This window comes from Pelodiscus sinensis, chromosome 11, assembly GCF_049634645.1.
Source record: "Pelodiscus sinensis isolate JC-2024 chromosome 11, ASM4963464v1, whole genome shotgun sequence".
NCBI lineage: Eukaryota > Metazoa > Chordata > Testudines > Trionychidae > Pelodiscus > Pelodiscus sinensis.
The window spans coordinates 41,344,069-41,365,959 of NC_134721.1; the positions used below are offsets into that span (position 1 = coordinate 41,344,069).

At 41.3% G+C, this 21,891-nt stretch overlaps 1 protein-coding gene across 6 annotated transcripts in view; it reads right to left on the reverse strand.

Moving 5' to 3' along the window:
• Positions 1 to 1,107: 1,107 nt before the first annotated feature.
• The window catches only part of NISCH (nischarin), a 48,569-nt gene continuing 27,785 nt past the window's right edge, over positions 1,108 to 21,891 (reverse strand). The window contains exons 12-21 of one of the 6 annotated variants that reach the window (XM_075939424.1): positions 19,163 to 19,276; positions 18,177 to 18,285; positions 14,876 to 14,997; positions 13,419 to 13,474; positions 11,548 to 12,876; positions 10,562 to 10,736; positions 8,882 to 9,041; positions 7,448 to 7,576; positions 3,654 to 3,815; positions 1,108 to 2,515 (exon numbers count right to left, since the gene is read on the reverse strand). In XM_075939424.1, coding sequence (XP_075795539.1) covers positions 1,887 to 2,515; positions 3,654 to 3,815; positions 7,448 to 7,576; positions 8,882 to 9,041; positions 10,562 to 10,736; positions 11,548 to 12,876; positions 13,419 to 13,474; positions 14,876 to 14,997; positions 18,177 to 18,285; positions 19,163 to 19,276 — 2,985 coding nt within the window. In that variant the 3' untranslated portion in view covers positions 1,108 to 1,886. The other 5 variants (XM_075939428.1, XM_075939426.1, XM_075939427.1 and 2 more) reach the window with 5 other exon arrangements.

Here is a 21,891-nt window from a genome sequence, read left to right on the forward strand (position 1 = left end):
AGGCCTCTACTTCTAACCATATCTTTGCTGCGCATAGGTGCAAACAGATGCTTCCATTTACGAGGCCACAATCTAAAGTAAATCCAGTGGACTCACTCTAGATTTACTTTGGTTTAAACGGCAGATGCTGGTCCTTATACTTGTGTACATGTCATGTCAGGCTTTTCTATGAAATATCTGCAAGACAGACTCGGAAGTCTCCTTTGGAGGAAGGTTTGCACCTACAATTGGTTAATTAGTCTGTAGTTTAGGAGTAATCCTGGACTGCTCACGAATGCCCTGACACGACAGCCAGTTACACTTTCCAGTTGGCTAGGAGACTGTCCTATCCGGATACAGGATGACCTGGCCTCCATTATTCACACCTTTGTCACCTCTCTCCTGGGTTACGCATTGCAACACACCTGGGAATGAAGACTTCTGTGTTTAGGATGCTTCAGTTGGAACATGTCCTCACAGGATGAGGAGTGACTCCAATACATCAAACCTGTCTTCTGCTTTCCATGGAGACTTCCTACAGAATATCACAGTGGCCATCCTGGTTGTTGTCTTTAAGGCACTACTAGTCTGGGCCCATCACATCTAAAAGAACGACTGAACCTCTGAGATGAAGACTGGGGTTGATAACTGCTCCTTTGGTACAATGGAACTTTCTCGGCTGCTGAGTAGAGGACAGCTTTCCTGGGGGCCGGGCCGAGGCTGTAGAATGAATTCCCACAGGAACAAACCTCACCACCTTTGCACTAAGTGAAGACATGTTTCTTTGAGCTATACATCTAGCAGCATGCATGTATAGAATACAAAATATTCCAAAATAAAATTTTCCCCCTCTCATGTAATAGACATTAGTAAAGCTAATTTGCACAGAAATGCACTCAGATACAACAAGAATGAAGATACAACAAGAATGTTACAAAACAATCTTGCTAAGAGTCAGATGCACTTACTTGCAATCATTCATCAGAACAACAGTTTACACCTCTAGACTTAGGGCCGAAGACTTAATTGGTCTAAGCAAGTATAGCTCTATAGGAGTCACATACTTGCATATGCTTGAAAGAATCAGTATGAATACAGATGTATAGTAAACAAGGCCAGGGAAACATATTGTGTCAAATTTCACTTTATTTGTATTGAGAAAGTAGGTAACAGAAACAACACTGGACACTCAGAGGTGCAAATTCATCATTTGCTGACAAAATGTTAGTACAATCAACGCTGGGCACTTTTCATTTCCAGGATGGTAGCAAATTGATTTAATCATTTTACTAATCTATTAAGAAAAAGAGTGCCCTGGAACTATAATTTCAGATGAAAACGTAGCATTTAGCTGGGGTTCCTTTTTGCCAGTTTAGCCACTAAGTTCATGATTAGCAGCAAACAATTAAATCTGACCTCCAAAAGACAAAATTTAAAAGTGTGTGTAAAGTCATTAAATAATAAGTGTTAGCAGCATACCCAATAAAATACATCTTGTACAAATATCATTGCACTTTTAACATATCACAGGCATTTTTCTTAACATTATTTACATAGTATAGTTTGTATAGAATAGCTAGACTGATATATACTGAAAAATAGTGGAAATGTTCACAGCCCTAGACAACGTCTAGTGTTGACTCCTTTTGCTCCATACAGTTTCTTGGGATGCATCATGAAAATTGTATACATATACCATTGCATAAAAATAGAATGTACAAAAAGCTTAATTCCCAGTTAACACTTCAGAAGGTTATACTGTGTTAATATATTAAATTGTTCTCTGCACAAGGAAACCATGACAATAGAGTCCAGCATCACCCTTCGAGTATGTTATGCGATAATACCAAAAGTCCCGCTCATTCGTATACTGTGCTTTACTTTGTATGCCAATCACTGTGTGACCATTACCCAGTGAGTTCCAAAGGCAGCTCCCTTCCACACAAGATCTCCCACTGTCTGGCAAGCAGTGAGATGAGTTTCTCACGGCTTTCTGCACTTGGGATAAAGATGCACCACTGGATCTCTCTATTCCTGCTGCCTTTATGTTTAGTACTTACTCTTGGGGCACTGACAGTATCTCCAAAGTGATCCAGCGTTAAGTTCTGCATGAGATCTTGGTTCTGAACATCATCAAACACAAACGTGAGGGCCTGTGGATATGTCTGATAGCCCATAAGCACTCTATCTAAATCCCGTATTCGTCTGCCGTCTGAGAGTTGATACTTGTCTGTCTTTGGTGGCTCCTTTGCAAACGCAGGTAGTGGGTAACTGATATAATCCTCATTGAAAAGGAATAAATCAGAACTGGTTAAAATGAGTGTTTTAGCCTGAAGTGAACTATTGGCTTGAGCAGTTCCTTCTATATGATTCACTTGAAATGCTAACACATACAGAAGGATATTCAGAGAGTGGTGATTAGCCAAACTGTCCATCTTCTCTGCTGCTAGAAAAGCTAGGTCCCCAATTTCCTCTTCATTGGGATACATAAACTTTACTCGACTAGAGTGAATCAGTTCATAATTCTCCATTTTTCCTGCAAACACAAATATAAACGAATTGTACTTTACATTCAGTATTACACGAGGTTTCCCTATGGCATGTGGCTAAACATTAGATCCTTTGAAAGAGTCTGTTGCAGCTGGAATAACTCAAGTCTAGGAATTATTTATACACAGTTTATATTTGTATAAAAATGTGAATAATTCATTTGGTTTGCATGGCCTTACTGGATTTCCCCTCTGCCTCTTGCATTAAACAATTTTCAGCTCAGTTTCAGTTATAGAATCTTTAATTGGTGGTGGCGATGTAAGAAGAAGAAAAAAAATAGCTGAATTCTCATACCACAGACAGTATGCGCCTTAATAGTAGCTGGGCGGGCGGGCTGGGAAGCCAAGTGACTTTTGAATTCTACATGGATTGAATCCAGTGTGGAATCACTGAACATAAAGAAATCCCTTATTATTGCTATAGAAGATGAACAGAGATCTTTAAATGGTTCCTCTGAAAACACCTCTCTCAAGTCACAATATCTAGTGGTGTCGTGAGCTGATTTTTAGCCTACTTTCCTTAATGGACTACCATAAACAGCTGCAAGAAAATGCTTCGTAACGGGCTTAAACAATGATTTCTTTATAACCTTTCCTACAATAATCATAAATACCACCAAAGAATTCAGCTTTATTTAGAGAACCCTCTACTAAAGTTAGAAATCTAGCCAAAAGCAGTTATCATTACACATTATAATGGCTGAAGGTATCAATTTAATACATCTTAAAAAAATTCTTAGATCTAACCTAATCTGACATTGCTATTGGTCCACGAACATACAAGCTTTAGAGACAAAAAGACATCTGTAAATTATAAGCTTAACCTATAAACACGAACTACAGCTGTAAATGGCCCAAAAGATTGAGTAAGGGATATTAATTTTTTGGATTTTAGTAAAGGAGGTATATTATCATTTTGTCTCCCAATATGCAAAACTTTCTGAAATTAAACATTTCTGTTAAGACAGGAAAGTCTAGGGTACTCACACAGGACTTCAAATGGAAGTGGAATTGAGTTAACAGGAAGCAAACAACCAATGCATACATTTTCACTTTTGGATTTTAAAAAAATATGTTACATGGTCTTTTATTTACTAAACTAAGAGTACAGAATGAACCACTCACCTGTATTTTTATTCCCAAATTCAGAGTAGAAGTCCTTATCTACTGGTTCTGGTGAAGGAGTACGTGCCAGCAATGACAGCACGGCCATGAGGTGCTGTATGAAGGCATGAGTACTGTAACTGTCTCTAGTTAGACAGGTTACTATATGACCCGCAGAACATCCTGGAGAAGACAGAACAAACCACTTACAACTTCAGCAAATGTTCATCCGTCACTATGTAAAGTTTCCTGAACAAAGTGACTGATATAGTTAACTAGTTAGAAATGATCCTCTGACCAAAGCCATTCGCATTGAAAAGGTACCTCATTTCATTTCGGAACAATGGATGTGAACACTCCTGAATGTAGACATTTAACCCTCTGAGCATTACTCAGAAAATTTACTCAAAAAAACCAAAATCCACCTTAATTTCTGAAAATATTTTACTGATGTCACAAGTGAACATTAAACTCCCTGCTTCTCCAAAGTTTAATCTCTGCACTGACACTTTGTATAAGGTCACCTACATCACCTCCTTTTTATGCTCAGTTTCCTTACAGTATCTCATTGCCACTACTGAAAATATAAGAACACAGGAATGGACATGTAGGGTCAGACCAATTGTCCTTCTAGCCCAATATCCCATCTTCCAACAGGGGCCAATGCCAGACGCTTCATTGGAAATGAACAGAACAGGGCAATATTGAGTGATCCATCCTGTCATTTAGTCCCAACAGCTGATACACAGAGGCAAAGTTGAACTCATTTGGTTAAACTCACTCAATTTCGAGGTGACAGAATCCCTTAAATCAAAGTAAGGGCTGATTTTCAGTCTTAAAGTCCACCATAAAATTTGCAGTACAAATTGTACTCAGTGTCACGATCTTTGCACAAGACAGAACTGACACCTGGAATCCTAACTTTGGATTTGTTTTGGTGGGTCTCAGGTCCATAACATGAATGTTTTGTATACATTTGGCCTTACTGATGGAAAGTGCTAGAATAAGATCTAGCTATTATTCTGATGGTGCTTGTTTGTGAGAATGCTAGGCTATTCTGTTGTATAACGGTCCTAAAAGAAGCAAGGATACAGTTTTCAAAAACTCTTCAGCTATTACGTCACTTGAGTCCCTTTGATTCTCATTAAGATTTAGCGATTTATGCACCTATGTCCGTGTTCAAATGGGACAGGTGCTTTTGCAAATGCCTTGGCCAGCTAGAAGTTTAGCGTATGCTTTTAGTGGAGGTCTCTGTTGGCATCACACCACCAAGAGGTTAAAGTAGGACAGCCCATGCAAGTTTAAAAACTGTGCAGAATGATGGAAGAGAGGCTTCAAGGCATAAACATTTACGGTAATTTCTGGAGGCCAAAAGAAAGAAGATGGGAAATGACATTTAATAAGCGACTTGGATAAACTCACATTAAAAATGGAAGGTGCGACAAACTCTGAAGAATGAAAGATCAGGAAGAATAGTTTACATTTCCCATATTTAATAGCCTTATGCATCTGGGAAGCATGTTCAAGTAGCATCCCACATAAAACTGGCAGAATGGTCTCTTGACAAGAGACACTAACTCTGAGAACAGAGTAAGAGTCAGGCGTTGTTTGAATTCATTTCAAAATATGCTGGGAAATCTCAATTTGTGTTAAAGACTAGATGACCTCTACTCAGCAAGCCTGCCAAATAAACCATTAAAACATAACTTATAGTCAGTGTTTACAGGTCATTACTAAACTTCTGCCCGTTCAAGTCCTAATGCAATTGTCAAATATCTTAATTAAACCATCATAAAATCATTTTCAGCTTTTTTTGTGTAAATGAAGATATAGCCACAGATTATCTGCCTTTACAATCTTAATTGCAGAGGCAATGGTGGTGAAACACTTCCACTACTACATGACAACAAGGCTACCAGTTTCAATGGGAGCATTCCATAAACAAAAATGTTTTCCACTTACGTAGTACACAAATTAAGAAACACTCAACGTGCAGAGCACACTATTTTCATTCACTGATGTGGCACCAAAAAGGGTTGCTTTGAAGATCCTTTTGGTTTGGGAGACCGTGGCGGTGAAGGAGCTGCTGAGCTGTTGCAGGAAGCGGGTTGCTGCCCTAGGTCCTAGGCTGGTCTGACTTAAGACTTTTTCATAAATATAAGTTTGAGCCTCCGGTCCCTGTGTTGTAACACTGTCACGAATCATGGGCAGCGCAAGCGGTTGGCATGAGTGGATTAACAGAAGTGAGCTGAAGAGAGGCCATAATAAGGTTCAAGTCAGTGCCCCGGAGTATTATGGACTCGTTTACAACTTTGAGAAAAAGGACTAAGAAAAAACTGCGCACACTAAGGAGACAAAAGTGTACAGAAGGAGGCAACGTTCCTAGATAAGAAGAATTAACCAGGGAGAAACCTAACCAAGGACATTCCGTTGCTTATCACTTGTGGTTAGACAAGCAGAATTGGGTGGAGTCAATAGGGTGCTTCAAGATTGGTCGTGAACACACCAGTGAGATGGGATGGTGGTGCCACTAACTAACATCTGTGTGCAACCAATGGATAACATCCCACCCGACTAGCCCCCGCCGTGGGGATACATACCACACCATTTTGCCCCATGAGTCGGAGTCCATAAATTCAGCATATTGGGGTGACATGCATGTTGGACTCTCGCCTGAACCAAATTAACCAACATTATCTGGGGTTTGGCCAGCCCCAGAGGGTGAGTGGTATGTGTGAATGTGTTTGAGAGTATGTGTTAAATTGGGTTAAGAATTAGACTGTTAACTATTCAACTTGAACATTGCTTTTAACCTGCCTTTTAATTGCTAACCACTAAATTTAAATATTGCTTCTGAATTGCTTATAATAAAGTTTGTTAAAGGTACATTTTGTCTACTGTGAATTCACTGTTCCGTGCAAATTTAAGACTATGGGGCTGTTGCGGACTGATCACTTGTACAACAGCACCCTCTTGTGACAATACTCTGGTGGCTACATTTTTCTGGGGGACGCATGTCTCACCCAGGCACAGGACACATTGAGAACGTCCATCTGGTTGTGCAGCATTTGAAGCCCAATGAGCCAGCATGGGGAGGACTGGTTGTTGAGAGAATTCTTTTATTTCAACAGGAAGAGGTGTTTGAAAGTACTAACAATGATGAACTACTAAACTATTAACACTACTAGAACTAAAACTATGGCTTGTTTCCCATGTCTATCTACTAGGTCATTCAGGACAATGGAGCTCCAGCTCTGGTCCGTGATGGTTGAGGGGGAATGGAGGAGTCCAGGCCACACCTGCAACACTTCTCTAGACAATGGTGTGGGAGGCAGGCACTGCCACGTGTACAGCCTGTGTGGTCACTACTATGAAACTCTGAGCACAGGCGCAGGGAAACACCAACACCTGGAATGGAGCGCCCACAGGGACATCTCGAAGAACAAAAATATACGAAACATATCAGTGGAAAAAGTTCATGACTGCTTTTTATGAATCTTTTACACATGGCTGAAGGGATTGTTCTCCCACATTTTATTTCACTTAAGATGAGGAAAGTGTAAAATTTCACACCCCAAAATTATTATTTGGGCAACATAAGCCACTAGAAGAGGACAGTTTTTTTAGCCATGTGTATTTATACAGTGGCACCAGTGAAACATGTATGTCACCATACTGGAAATGTGTTAATTACAAAAAGATGGCAAGAAAACATGGTCCTCCATATGAAAAACCTAGTGAAGGCAGGGATGAATTCAAGAGGATAGTAGTGCTTGTAACTAGAAAAAAAATCTATAGCATAACATGTTACTCACCAGCAATTCGAAAATATTGATCAAAAAGTCCAACATTCACTGATTGCAGATCATTAAGTTTTAGCACAAAGCAGCAAGAGAGGTGGAAAGAGCTATTTTCACAATCTGAGTTTTCATGGTTCCACACATCTAATGAATTAAGAACACAGTATGAAAAAGAGCAAGTCACAAAAAGGAAGAATGTTAAATGTAGAAAACAAACGTGAAAATTAAGTTCAGCTCTCAGAACAATCTTTTTAAAATAAATGATAAACTTCTCCACTGTTGTGTCTGAAACAAACTCATCCCTTGCCCATGAAAAGCATTATTCTTTAGTGACCCCCCCCACTCCCTGGAGCAGCTGGCTTCAGAGGCAATGAGTTTTTGTGAACTGAGCACTGTGAGCCCAGGGGGATGGGTGTGAGAGGCTTCACACCGCCCCCTCTCCCAGCACAATCTCACAGTTCCCATTGGCTGGAAAACACACAAAGTACCCCTGCCCCTTCCCCCATACTCTCAGCATTCAGAGCAGCACATGGCCCTCGCAGTCTGTGGGACGGGGCCTCAGTCCTGGAGCCCAGCTGAGGAACTTGCTGGACTTCTGCATCCACCCTCCTATCCCAGGCCCTGCAACTCCTCTGTTAAATATCATGGAAGAGTGCAGCCCCTGACCACTTACATTCTTGGAGTGACTCCCCGCCCATCAAAAAGTATCGCCCACCCCTGCATTAAAACAAACCCTACATGTATTTAATGGCTAGAGTTCATTACTGTCTCCATTTCTGCCCACTCTTTAGTGGAACATGCACTTTGCCTTCCGAAGACTAGCACATTCAAAGAATGGCTTATGCATAATCAGAATAAAATTGTGCATCCTAAATCTAAAAATATTAAGCCTCACTACTATGAAAACCATCATGCAGTAAACCACTAGCACAGACTAGGAGACACACTGTTAAAAGCAACTGCGGAGTTTTGTTACTCAAGTGGCAAATATGGCTGGAAGCGTATCATAGTCTTGGGACATGCTGACTGCCAATGACAAGAATATCAGTAAGATACTCACATGAAAGAGGGGCCCAATACAAGCCGTAGGCCTGTCACACGTTGCTGCTAGCAACAGACTGCCATTTCAATTGCACAAAAGATGCCAGGGACTGCTAAGTAACATCAGACAAAAAAAATCTGCACAGATGTCATAAAGGGGCTATTTGAAGCTCAATTCTGGATTAGACCCAAACCCCTTCTTGCAAGGTAAAGCCCTAGGTATCCATGCATACTGCAAGGAGTGAGCCTGGAAAAACTATGATGGGATGTTCAAGTCCCTTGGCTGCAAAACAAAGAGTGCTAGTCAGAACTACCCTGAATATAAAGGAAGAAGAGATGAAAGAGACACATTCATCAATCTACCCAAAAAGTGTACTCGAGATTCAAAATTAACCCTTTTTGTCTTACCCAGCTGGTGCTCATTTTCATTGGCACGAGTTACAGACTCATCCAACAGAAAGTAAATAGCTTTTGTTGAGAGCAACACACAAGCCGTCACTTCCATATCAGGAGTTTTATAAAATAAAACAGAAGACCACATAAGATGTCTCAGCTCTTCATTTTCCACCTGCAAGACAAACTGTGTTTGATTTTGCACATCTTCACCTCTGACTTACTAGGACTTTTGAGAACTGCTTTTCCTGGTAAAGCAAAGTGCACCTAATATCTGAACACAAATTCAAGGGTGATAATCTTTTCCCTCAACTTGCTGAGTGCAGCTTTATGGGAAGAGTTGTCCATGAAACTGTGCTAGTGAGCATGAGTGAATGGGTGACAGGAAGTTTTTGTTGTGGGTTAGCCTGCCACACTGTTCGACTCATTTCACAGCGCTGACGAGGAACTATATAAACCTAAAACCAGCAAACCTGAGAGTTGTATCACCAAAATCTAGGTAAGGAGCATCTGTTAAGTAATGTCAAGTGCCTAACATCTGAAAGAGCAACACAAACCTTCAAATACTATTGGCTTCAAGCACCTTTATGAAAAGAGAAAGGAGCTTGACTAGCAATTAGATTAAGTATCTCCACAAGGCTACCTAGCTTCTAGTCTAGATTTCCACAAATGTATTCATCACCTTGGGCAAGTCACTGAACCTCTGCACCAGCTTCCCCAGGCCTAACAACAGAAGCAAGGACTTCTCATCTTAGTAAAGCACTTTGAAGTAACATGTTATGTATTAAAAAGGAGTAGTCCTGTAGCACGTGGGAGACTAAGAAAAATACATAGTATAATGGAGCTTTTGTGGGCACAACCCACTTCCTCAGAAGAGCACGAGTGGAAAGAAAGGGGGAACCCTCACAATTCATAACAAAAAAAAGAGGGAGAGGAGAAGTATCTGTCAATTATAGTGCTATGCTAATGAGGCTAATGGAGTGGGCTGGAAGTGTACCACATTTTGCAGAAAGGAATTTCAAAAGCCAACTACAGAGGGAGAGTGTGGAATTGACCTTTGTATGCAAATTTGATACTCTCTCTGCTGGGCTGAACAAAGACCTGAACTGGATTGGCCATTATAAAACCTGCTTTCCTTCCATACAACACCCAGCTGACATCAAAAGCTAAGTATGTGTCACATGTGGCCTGTGTCACTTTTACAGCATGCTGGGAGATGGGGGGAAGGAGATAAGGGTAGGCACCCAGGGGAAAAAAAAAAGATTGATAACCTCTGCCCTAGACACTGGTCCAGTGAAGTTTAAATGGCACCAAACTAAATTCCCTCAGAGCCCTCCCTACCAATGGTTTGTAGCTTCCTAACTCTTACTGATTAAAAAAAAAGAGCTGTCTCTTTCAAGAAAAACTTTTTCAAGAAAAACATGACATTAATTTAAGGCTTGACCATGTACTGAGGACCTGGCAGCCAGACTTCAGAGCTTTGTAGGCTCCCAACAACTTTCCAGAGACTCAGTGGAGGGGTTTACCCGACTGGAATCAGTTACAGGATTGGGGCCTCGATTAGCAACTTCCAGATTTAAGAGTGACTATTAAGCTCTGGGTTTAAGTTTGAACAAGAAAGATTTTTAAATACATTTCTAATTTTAAAAGCTTGATGGAAGCCTGCATAAAGCATCCCTAATTTGTGCACAATACCTCAGCAACGCTGCTATGGAAAAATTCCACAATGGCATTTCCTTTTAGCCCAGCCACATACTGAAGAGACGAAGAAATTGGAAGATAAACTGGAATTTGATTATCTTCCGAAATTTTCTGCATCAGAAATTCAGATGGATACAAGGATGATAGTGTCAAACAAGGCTTGCAAAAGCTAGAGGCAGAAGAAAGTAAGAAACATCACGTCAGAATGCACACAGAAAAAAACAACTACAGGTTGAACCTCTCTAGTCTAGCACCCTCGGGACTTGACCAGTGCCGAACCAGAGAATTTGCTGGATCATGGGAGGTCCATATTATCTAGCAGCATCACCAACACTTCCACTACTTATTGGGCATTTAGAAGACATTTAGGGGTAAATTAGAGATAAATAACAGCACAGAACTAGGACTGGTGGCTGTAAACCAACCTTACGGGACTGTGGGAAAGATGGCCACACTCATGGTAAGTGGATATCTGGCCAACTAAATTCATACTGGATCACAGATGTTGCCGGACAAGAGAGGTTCAACCTGTAACAAGGAGAGATGCAGAGTTTTTCCCCACATATGCAACACTCGTACTTCAAATTCCATTCAGGAATTCAGAATAGAGATCTCTGGTTTAAATAGCTGTGTACTCTTATCCTGCCTCAATATACTCCCTGTTAAAGTAAAATAATTTATATAGTGAACACCTGTCATTCACTTTCCTTCTACTACGTTTCAGGCAAAATGCAAAGCTGCCTTTCACAGGAGTATATAATAGGCTATAAACAAAGCCAAGCAGAAGGTGTGAACAGTCAATTGACACCATATAACCTTGTATCCAAAGCCAAAAGAAAGGCAGTGCAAGTACTAGGGGCCTGATTCTCAATCACTAAGATCCTGCAGCTCTGTTAAATGCACATTTCCAGTAATATTGTGCTGGTCAGACCACGTTAATTTCACCGCTTCACCATATGTATTTTAAGGACATCAATTACCCTGCTGTCTGGCTGTGTCTGTTTTTTGAATCCACGAGGTAATTTTTTATTGATTCCAAACTGTTGGAAGCTTTCAATATAATTATAGCTTTAACATCCTGCAGAAGTGTCCTCAAAAGACTGTAGATTCTTAGAAAGTGGAATTTTTCATGAGGTAGAACAAATACTGCTGTAACAAATTTGTATCCAATAAGTAACTCTAGCACATGTCCATCTGAGAATGATCCTTTCTGGTGGATAGGATGACTGGTCGGATGCAACACAACAGAAGCCAGTGGAATTCTGCTCAGCTTGAATACATTTCTTGCATCTTCTGAGTCTATACATTTAGCTGGCATTACATTGAAGTCAACCTTTACTATATGCAAATGCTGGGGTGTCAGAAATACCCAACAAGGATGGAATGCATAGCGACTCTGTTCAGCAGATTTATACAATGTAGAATAAAGTGCAGAACACAAGGCATGGTCAGACCATGCTCGGTTATCACCCACTGATCCTGGCAGAAACAAGGCTTTCTGAACATCCGTTTTATTACTGTTAACAAGATATGCTGGAAAGCAACCTTTTATGTCAATGTCATCTGCTGAAATGTGATCAAATCCCATCAGTCGGTAGACAAATTCTTGCAAGCTTGCTTTGCCACAGTACAACATGGAGCTTGAAAACATGGACGTGCAGCCTTGGGAGCAGCAGGCTTGCAAACAGGAGTAGAAGTCTTGAAGGTTTTGGGAGTCCGAAACAATAAACAGGCAGTTGTCATTATTTCTCACCTTGAGAGTTAAGCATATTTCTGGCATGAGAAAACCGAACTCTGTAAGATCCATATATGGAAAGCACAATGCTAGTTTCAATGCAGATAGGATATGCTGGGAGTTGCCTTTTGATTCTTGATGAGGAATCTCAAACACAGCTATTACGCTATCAGTCAAAACCAAACAAGCAGCAAACTGCTTGAGTCCTCCTTTACGAACCTGAATAGAAAAACTCCAGAGAATTTTGACTATGTCAATGCTCTCTGCTCTTCTGCTATCAGGAGCAGGTGGGGCAGTATTTGAAGGAGCACTGAACTCGAAAGTCCGCTCTCCGAGTCCCATTTCAAAATAGCCATCTTCAGTATCTGAGGCACGAGGATCCCTCACGGGGCTCTCTTTGTCTTCTCTCTCAATAGAGGAAGGGGGTGATCTCTGCAAAGACTGTGCTATCATGGCGGAGAGGTGCTGGGTAAAATCCTGGTTGGTGGCAGTGTATGACATACAGGTAAAAGGCAAGATTACGGTGTTTTGAGGGTCAGGTAATACAGCATGTTCTTCATCTGAATGGTCCAAACTTCAGAGACAGAAAAAACAACAGTAAGTGTAAGGCTGAATTTCAGAGGAGTCATATGTATCCAAGACCTTTTCTACTGCATATCAAGACACTGATACCCAAACCTATCCAATCACTAAGAGAACGTCTACCACAATGTAATTTGTGCAGAATATCTTGTGATTTTCAGTTACTAATTTTAAATACAAGACTGGTATCATTTAACCCTTGAAGCACTGACAAGTGCACAGAGGGACTACTGGTTCTTCATCCCTAATACATTTCATCGCCACAGGTGTAATGATAATTCAACCGGTATAAAGCAGGATGATACCTTGTCATTTGACCACTCCACTATACAGACACTGAGGCAGCTGTGGACTTTCATCTGCCTCCCAGAGTTTGATAAAATTTCATGAAGAAATTTTCAAGCTGAGCAAAATTTTCAAGCAGAGTTCCAAAAAGAGGAACACATTCTACTGTAAAGGCTAGGACTTGTGTCCAAAGACAGTAGCCAACTATTATTAGCAGATGTGTGTTAGAAGTTAGTCATTTCATCTCACCAAAGGTGATGAATTTTTCCATATTCTTTTGATAAGTCCAACAGAGAAGCAGGCATCTAAGGAGAAGAAAGGAAGATCAGGGAGTTGCCAAGTTTTATATAAAACAGAAGTGCCATACAAAACTTCAGTGAACATGGGTTTAGTCATAGTACAGTATTAATCAATATAGGGTTCTTGAGCTGTCAGATCAATAAGTGGCTGAATCCTAAAGTCTGACCAGTACATCTCTTGCAGTACTTGGTAATTAATTTTCACCTAAGGGACCTCATTAAGAACTGAAGTATTTTGCTAACATTACTTTAGCAACCTGAACACCCAATGGAGCAGGCAGATACAGGTTCTATTTGTGGCTCTAGCCTTGAGTCTGCATGTCACCCATGTGTCTCAATTCCCTCCCCTGTAAAATGGTTATTTACCTACCTCACTGGGGTTATGAGACTGCATATGAAAAGCAGTTTAAGATCTTTGGACGAATGATGTTATGCAGTGTGAAACTTTACGGAGAAGGGGTAAAGGGAAACACATAGTAAAGTGACTTGTTGAAGATTACACTAGGCTAGTGGCAGACCAAAGGTTCCAGCTAACTCAGCTCCCCAAACAAGAATGCTCCCAATGTTGCTTAATATATGCAAGTTCCCTAAAACTAATGTAGCAGTGGTAAAAGAGCCATCAAGAACCTGGAGCCTAGATGGGGAAAACTGAGCCCACCTCGATTTCCCTATTGGCACCAAAGAGAAACTTCCCACCCAGCAGCAAGAGGATAGCTATCCCCATCCTGTGTCCATCCTGCCTTCAAGCAACCACACAGAAGTGACAGAGCGCCCCAGCCTCCAATCTTAGCAGCTAGGTTTATGGTAATGACAGTAATGGGATACTGACATGTCAATCTGTGATGGTCCCGATAGCATCATCACAATTCAGGTATTGTGAAGCAAGATTAGGACACTGCACTCCTGTTCTCTGCAACTCCATATACGAAATGAATGGTTCTAAATATTAGAAGGTGGACCAAGAACTCTAGCACTACAGAAAAGGTTACATTCAGTGGAAAAAAATCCTGAAAGTCAGTATTGTTAGTCCACAGGATCAAAAGTCAGTTACTGTAAATTAGGTCTCTTAGTTCTTAATCAGAGCTGGAGAAGTATTGGATTTCCTTTTAACACTCAGATATCTTGCTTAAAACCTGAAAACTGATTTTACACCCAATTTATTATGAAAGTCCAGAATAAAAAAATGAGTCTGTTTTAACAAACTGTAAGTAACCTCCTAATAACTGATAAGTAATTTGGTGCTAACTCTTCTTTGTCCCATTACAACTATTCACGTAGTGCAAAAATAATCAGATTAATACAAAAACTCTGACTGGGATTATTTTAACAAAAGATTTTGCTCCAAGAAAAACCATGAATTAAAAGCAATTTTAAACAGAAGAGACATGGGAGCAGAACTGCAGTTACCTGGCTTCTGTATCTAGTGTCTAGTATTTCAGAGCATCTCTGGGTAACTGTATGGTCTGTAGGAGTCGAATTGCTGGATGGAGATAAACTGCTGGCTAGGGCTGTTTTTCTACAAATTATTTCTAGAACAAAAACAAATAGCTCTTAAAGAATGTTGAAACAAAATCAAAACACATTATCTAACTGACAAGTATTCTTAAAATATCTAAGCAAAACTTGACAAGTGGTTATTAATACAATAGAGTATAGCTTCATAGAACATACGGTACCAAAGGAATTTTGTTTATATGGAGACTCAGTAGCTGCACAGAGGTCTGCACTTACAGCAGAACTTCCAAACAAATGATTGCACATCTGGCATAGTGAACCTGGCAGTTATCTGAAGGATAATTTATGTCAAACATTTATTGGCTGGTAGAGCAATTCTAAAAATGCAATGCTTTACAGATTTTGTGCCTTTTTTCTCAGATCTCTATGGTCTACTAAGTTTACAGCTACAAAATCCCACCAAATCCAAACCCCCCTATCTCCCTCTCCCCCCCCCTCTCCACACACTATGATAGCTCAAATGTGGCTGGTATCCAAAATACTAATCTTAAACAGTTATTTCACCTGATTTTAGAATAACTGATTTGAGTTAAACAAGGACTAGCTGTCCAAACCACATTGCCTGAGTGTGTATGCAAGGGTTGTATGGGAAGCCCTAGGTACTACAGTTTGGACTTCCTTGGTCTGGCAACCTCGGGACGTGACCAGTCCCAGATGAGGGATTTTGCCAGGCAAAGGTGGGTCATTTCTGGGCCCCCTGCTACCAGCATCCTACCCCTAGCCCAGCTGCCACAAGGAGCTTGCTGCCTGTCCCGTTGCCATGCTCGCTCTCTTGGGCAGCCCAGCTGTGGCACGCTGGGTTCCTGGCCCCCCTGGCAGCCCACTGCCAGCATCCTGCCACCCTCCTGGCCTGCAGTGCTCCCAGCCTCCAACCTTCCACTGGAACTCTTTGGTTCTGGAACATCCGTGGTCCTTCTGGACCACGGATGTTGGCAGACCAGAAAGTGCCAGTTTAGAGAGGTTCAACCTGTATTAACAGTGTTTATGCACATGATACAGGGAATCAATTTTTCAATACTACCAATTATAAGGATTCTTACATCAGCATGTCATATACATAATTTAATTATTAGAAACAGGTGCGCTTGGACCATTTATTGATATTGTTATTCTTGATATGAAGAACAGCACTTGCACAGAAGTTATGGATGCAACTTTCTAGATTGGCTTTAAAAGATCATTTAGTCAAATCAAATATTCTTTCCCAACTCGGAAGAAAAAAAGCTATTTCTTTTTTGCTTTAACCATGCAGGGAACAAAATTAGCTAAGAGGCTGCTAAAGCATTATTTCTGATATATTATTTCCTGTTCAGTTACATACATCTCTCCGGTAAGCAATTTACTGCAACATTTAACTGTATTAATACATCATGGAAACAGATATTGTCTTGAAAGACAGCAAAGAATACAGCTCATAAAAACAGCATGTCACCAAGTGCATTGTTCCTGGTAGTTCCAAGTCTAACAGTAAAACTGATTATTAGAGTGCATATTTCAACAACATTTCTAGCTAGAATTCTTAAAATCAAGTGACATTTAGAAAATACCCTTTCCGAATGCCCAAATATTTACAAGTAAGTTTTAGAAATTGACCTCAGCAGCAGCTAGTTTGTATTATTGGACTTCTTTTCCAATTCTGTTTTTTTTTGTTTAGTTTTGTTTTTTTAAGTTTTAGCCTTCCCTATCTTGTTGTGAAAACATCTTACTAAAGATTTATGGTAAATCAACCTTAATACTCATGTTACCTTTCTTTCAGCAAATTTTTATAAGATGCCCGAGCATTTCAAGCAGTACATCTGTGGTGTGAAAGAACCGTAATTTAACATACTCTTAAATATTTACAACAACAAAAAAAAAATAAACCTAAATATTTCCCAGAGATTTGTAATTCCAATTTGTGCAGCTATTTGTAAACTATTCCCCCACCTTCCTTTTACTTCTTCGTGGATGCCTTTCTAAAGATTCATGTTGATATTTTATAACAAAACTCCATTATCAAGCAGTGACATACACAATATGGAATACTTGAGTACTTAGAAAAACAGTGACAGAATCAAGGTACCTAATAAATTAAGTAGCAGCTATCCAGAGTTAGATTACATTTTATCTATACACTACAAATGCAATCTAAAATAGACTGAAATTATACAGAGTACATAAAAAGGTAAAAGTCATTGTCTGCTCTGAGATGTCGGTTCCTATACTGGTTATGTACAAATATTCATGTGGATACTATAACAATCTTTGCTTTCTCACAGAAGAAATTGGAGAAGCCTCATTAGATTCTGCAGACATGCTGGTAACATCTTGTTCTTTCCCAGATTACGAGCATGATCTGTGGACACTTTTCCATCTTCTTCAGCTGGACTACAATGTTCACACAAAAATGGCCAACTGCTTCCCATTCCAACCCATACAACTTACCTATACCTTGGTTTGCAATACCCTCTTAAGGAATTAAAAGTAGTCTTAACTCCTACCATTTGTTTCCAATTTTCATGTAATAATTTTGAGTTTCTAACTCAACTAATGCCAAACAAGCCCAGTGATGTTCACTTTATCCTTAGTCATGTATCAGCAGTCCTGTAAATATGAGGTACACAGAGCACAAAGCCTTTTTGTATATGCCCTGTATAGGCAGCGGGTTTGCTTTTATGAACATGTGTCAAGAGGATTTTGGCACAACAGGTATACAGAGACCACAGGGTTAGAATCAATGCTAATATTGCTATTACAGATGTTTTTCTCTGCTGCCTGTCTTTCGGTTTCCTTACTCAACCGTGTCTCTTGTCAGAAAGCAATATGGGAACCACCATCTCATCAACTCCCTCTTAATATCTCAACACCAAACAGGAAAGAAAAGGAATTTCAAAGCATCGCTTTACGTAGAGGAAAAGCTGGGTGTATAGTCATCCACCTGTGGTTTGAGCAGAATTAGATACAGTGACACAAAGATTTGCACCAGGTTTACGCTACAGCTACCACAGTTATCACCACCAGAGGAAAACCACAAGTAAGAGTTTTACTATTATAAACATAGCTTAGATGTCTGGGACAATACCCATTCACCTTTACACTTCAACTGATGCTGACAAAGCCTCATATTGAGTATATACACTTCATGTATATCAATGCAGCCTAGAAAATCAGGACCAAGAGGCCCGGCCCAGCAGCACGATACATACATGATTACCTTGGCTGGAGCTGACAGCACGAGGCAGAGAAGGAGAGGAAGGATGAACAGTAAGAGAAGAACAGTTTGATTTGGAGCTGGCAGCAGTGAGCCTGGAGTCCTCACTGATCTAATAAAGAAAGTATGTCGTGGTTAAAGATACAAGAATACCCCTGACAATAAACCTACAGAGCAAATATTAGATCCAAGAACTCAAACAAATCCACATAATCATATGGCTTGTTTTTTGTAAAAGCTCAGATATTAATTTTTCAATTCACATCCATTCAAATCTGTTTTTTATTTGCTGTTAGTGATATTCTGTTATAAGGATCAATTCTGGAAAATGCCATTTTGATAATATTAACCACTTGATGGAACAGTGCATTTCACACGTCAGATGAGTGACCGAAAGGAAAGCACAAATTCTGCTAGCTCTTCTAATGCCAACTCTGGTATCATGTTCCTAGTGCAGGAAGAACCTCATCCGATTTGCTTCTCAGAGAAAAAAAATCAAAGAAATCCCTATCAGTGCCAACAGGGAGGGATTTTTAAAATTTTTTAATACTTTTCTGCATAATCAGCGGAATTTGTTTTTGGTGATCTTTGAATGAACTTTACACAAATTATAACATGGACCAGCATAGCTGTGCTTCTCATCAAGTTAGTCACTCTGTATATTGTGAAGTCATTCTATCCATCCCTCCTTCTCTCCATCTGCCAGACCACCACAGAAAGGAAGGCCAAGATATTACTGAAGTTAAAGGAACAGAACAGAGAAAATGTGCAAAACTGCTGCATTTAAAATGGATCAGACATTAAACAAGCAAGAAAGGAATGGTTTGTAAAAGTTGTTACAATATAGATGCTTCATTAGTAAGCCAAGTAGATCCAAGAGTAATTTGAGATATTATCCTAACTTCTATAATTTTTTGCAAGCACTAGCATTGTCCATGTTCTACTCACATGGTTTCTAGCCCCCAATCCTCTCCCTTTCATTTACTCACCTTCTTATCAGAGTTATTCAGTTTGTACTTAACCTCCTTTGCTTTTTGAATAGCTTTTAACACCTCTACAGTGTCAAGTTCCTTTTCTGTGGTACTGATATTATCCAAACAGACCTAAAGAAAATCCATAAAGACAAATTGCTTGGTTATGCCTTAATAGCAATACTGAAAGAACGATATACTCATTGAAGCAAGACACCACCACTATTTTGAGATGACCATTGACTGTTTATGATCAGGGCTCGACAAATATTGTAATCTACTCGCCTGTGCCGAGTAGATTACAACCCGGAAGAGACGGCGCAGAGCGCAGAACTGCGCGGCTGGTGAGTGGGGCTTGCTGCCGCTTGGCGAGCCCTGCTTATGATTATACCAATGTTTAAAGTAATCTGGTAGCATAATGACAAACTAAGTACATCTGTAGGACTACTTTGCATGGAAAGCCAGACCTTCCTACCTTAACTTCTAAATGACCGAGACAATTTTAATACAAGTTCAAAAATGCCAGAGAAACTATTTTCACTCCTCAGCAGAAACTCTATTCAAGCATAAATGTGCCACTTCCTTCCCTGGACAAAGCCTTACATTTTTCAGCTGAGCGGTTTGGCACGCTGAGCACGTCAGACCATGCTGCGTGGCTGTGCCGGCTTGTAATCTGCTCGCCACGGTCGAGTAGATTACACTAATTGTTGAGCCCTGTTAATGAGTTAATCAATAAGAATACCAGTAAGCACAAGGCTTATTGGAATGCTTACCCATTAACAGGCACTTGCCAGTTAATTCCAGTGGTGGCCAGCCACACTGGACTGGAGCAGCCTACACTGTGGTGGACTGGGGGGCACAGGAGGAACCCTGGCCACGGAAGCATAATAGTACAAAATGATAGGGTATGTCTACTCTACAGCACTAATTTGAACTAACTTAATTCGAATTAGTTAATTCGAACTAAGCTAATTCGAATTAGCATGTCCACATTGAGTGGACCCTGAACCGAGGTTAAGGATGGCTAGAAGCAGTGCCGGCAGGGCATCAGATTAGGACTTAGAGTGTGGAGCTGTTGTCTCCGGCTAGCTGAGGGCTGTGCTTAAAGGGACCCGACCCCCACCCCGAACAGACAGTTCTCAGGGGTTCCCCGCTCGCTTGTCTAACTTGATGAGGGACAGCAAAGCAGTCCTGGCTTGGAGTGCCCTGAGTGCCCACACTCGGCATATCACAGGACTCGGCCATCAGCCCGGCTGCACTTGCCGCAGGCTGCCATTTGGGGGAGGGGGGAGCAATTGGGGGGCTGCAGGAGAGCTTCCACCCCGAGGAGCCCGCAGAGCCATCCCAGTCCTCCCCATCGGGGGCTTGTACCCCATTCCTCCTTCACCTCCTTCCACTTACCCCTCCCTAGACCCCTTCCTGATGTACAAAATAAAGGACACGTGTTCAAAAATAAAATCTCTCTTTATTGAACAAAACTCGGGGAGACTGGGAAAAGGAGGTGGGAGAGGGGAGGGCAACTAAAATGATCAGCGGTTTGGAACAGGTCCCATATGAAGAGAGGCTAAAGAGACTGGGACTTCTCAGCTTAGAAAAGAGGAGACAGAGGGGGGATAGGATAGAGGTCTATAAAAGCATGAATGGTGTGGAGAGGGTGCATAAAGAAAAGTTCTTCATTAGTTCCCATAATAGAAGGACTAGAGGACACCAAAGGAAATGAATGGGTAGCAGGCTTCAAACTAATAACAGAAAGTTCTTCTTCACAAAGCAAAGAGTCAACCTGTGGAACTCCTTGCTGCAGGAGGCTGTGAAGGCTAGAACTAGAACAGAGTTTAAAGAGAAGTGAGATCAATTCATGGAGGTTGGGTCCATGGAGTGCTATTAGCCAGGGGGTAGAAATGGTGTCCCTGGCCTCTGTTTGTGGAAGGCTGGTGATGGATGGCACGAGACAAATGGCTTGGTCATTGTTTCGGTCCATCCCCTCCAGGGTCCCTAGTGTTGGCCGCTGTTAGCAGACAGGCTACTGGGCTAGATGGACCTTTGGTCTGACCCAGTACGGCCATTCTAAGCTCAGGGTCAGGGGTCTCACTGGACCACCCTGATTTTCATGCAAACCTGCTCCTGGGTGGCCAGGCTGGCATCTCTCCTGCCCTAGACGGCCACTTTCCTGTGCCTAGTGCGGACATCGTGGATGAGGTCCACGATCTCTGCACTAGACCTGGGGGCGCCCGCCTCTTGCGGACCTGGGCAGGCTCCCGGGAGCCACCAGCCTGGTCCCGGGAAGAGGCGGAGGGCTGGGTGGCGGCGGGTGGCTGGTTCGTGCCGTGCCAGGTGCAGGGTCTGCTGGCTGGGTGCTGGCAGGCTTGCACCTGGCACGGGCACTGTAGCCAGACCATGCCCCTTCAAGGGATCCGGGGCCGGAAGGGGGGCAGAAGAGTTTCCCTGGTGGTGGCCAGAGTGGCCACCAGGGCAAGCTGGGAAGGGCTAGCCTCCCACTAGTTCGAATTAAGGGGCTACACAGCCCTTAATTCGAACTACTTAATTCGAGCTAGGCGTTAGTCCTCGTAGAATGAGGTTTACCTAGTTCGAATTAAGCGCTCCGCTTAAGAGGAGACTAAGGGGGGATATAATAGAGGTCTATAGAATCATGACAGGTATGGAGAAAGTGAATAAGGAAAAGTTTTTTACTTGTTCCCATAACAAGAAATAGGGGTCACCTAATTAAATTAATAGGTAGCAGGTTTAAA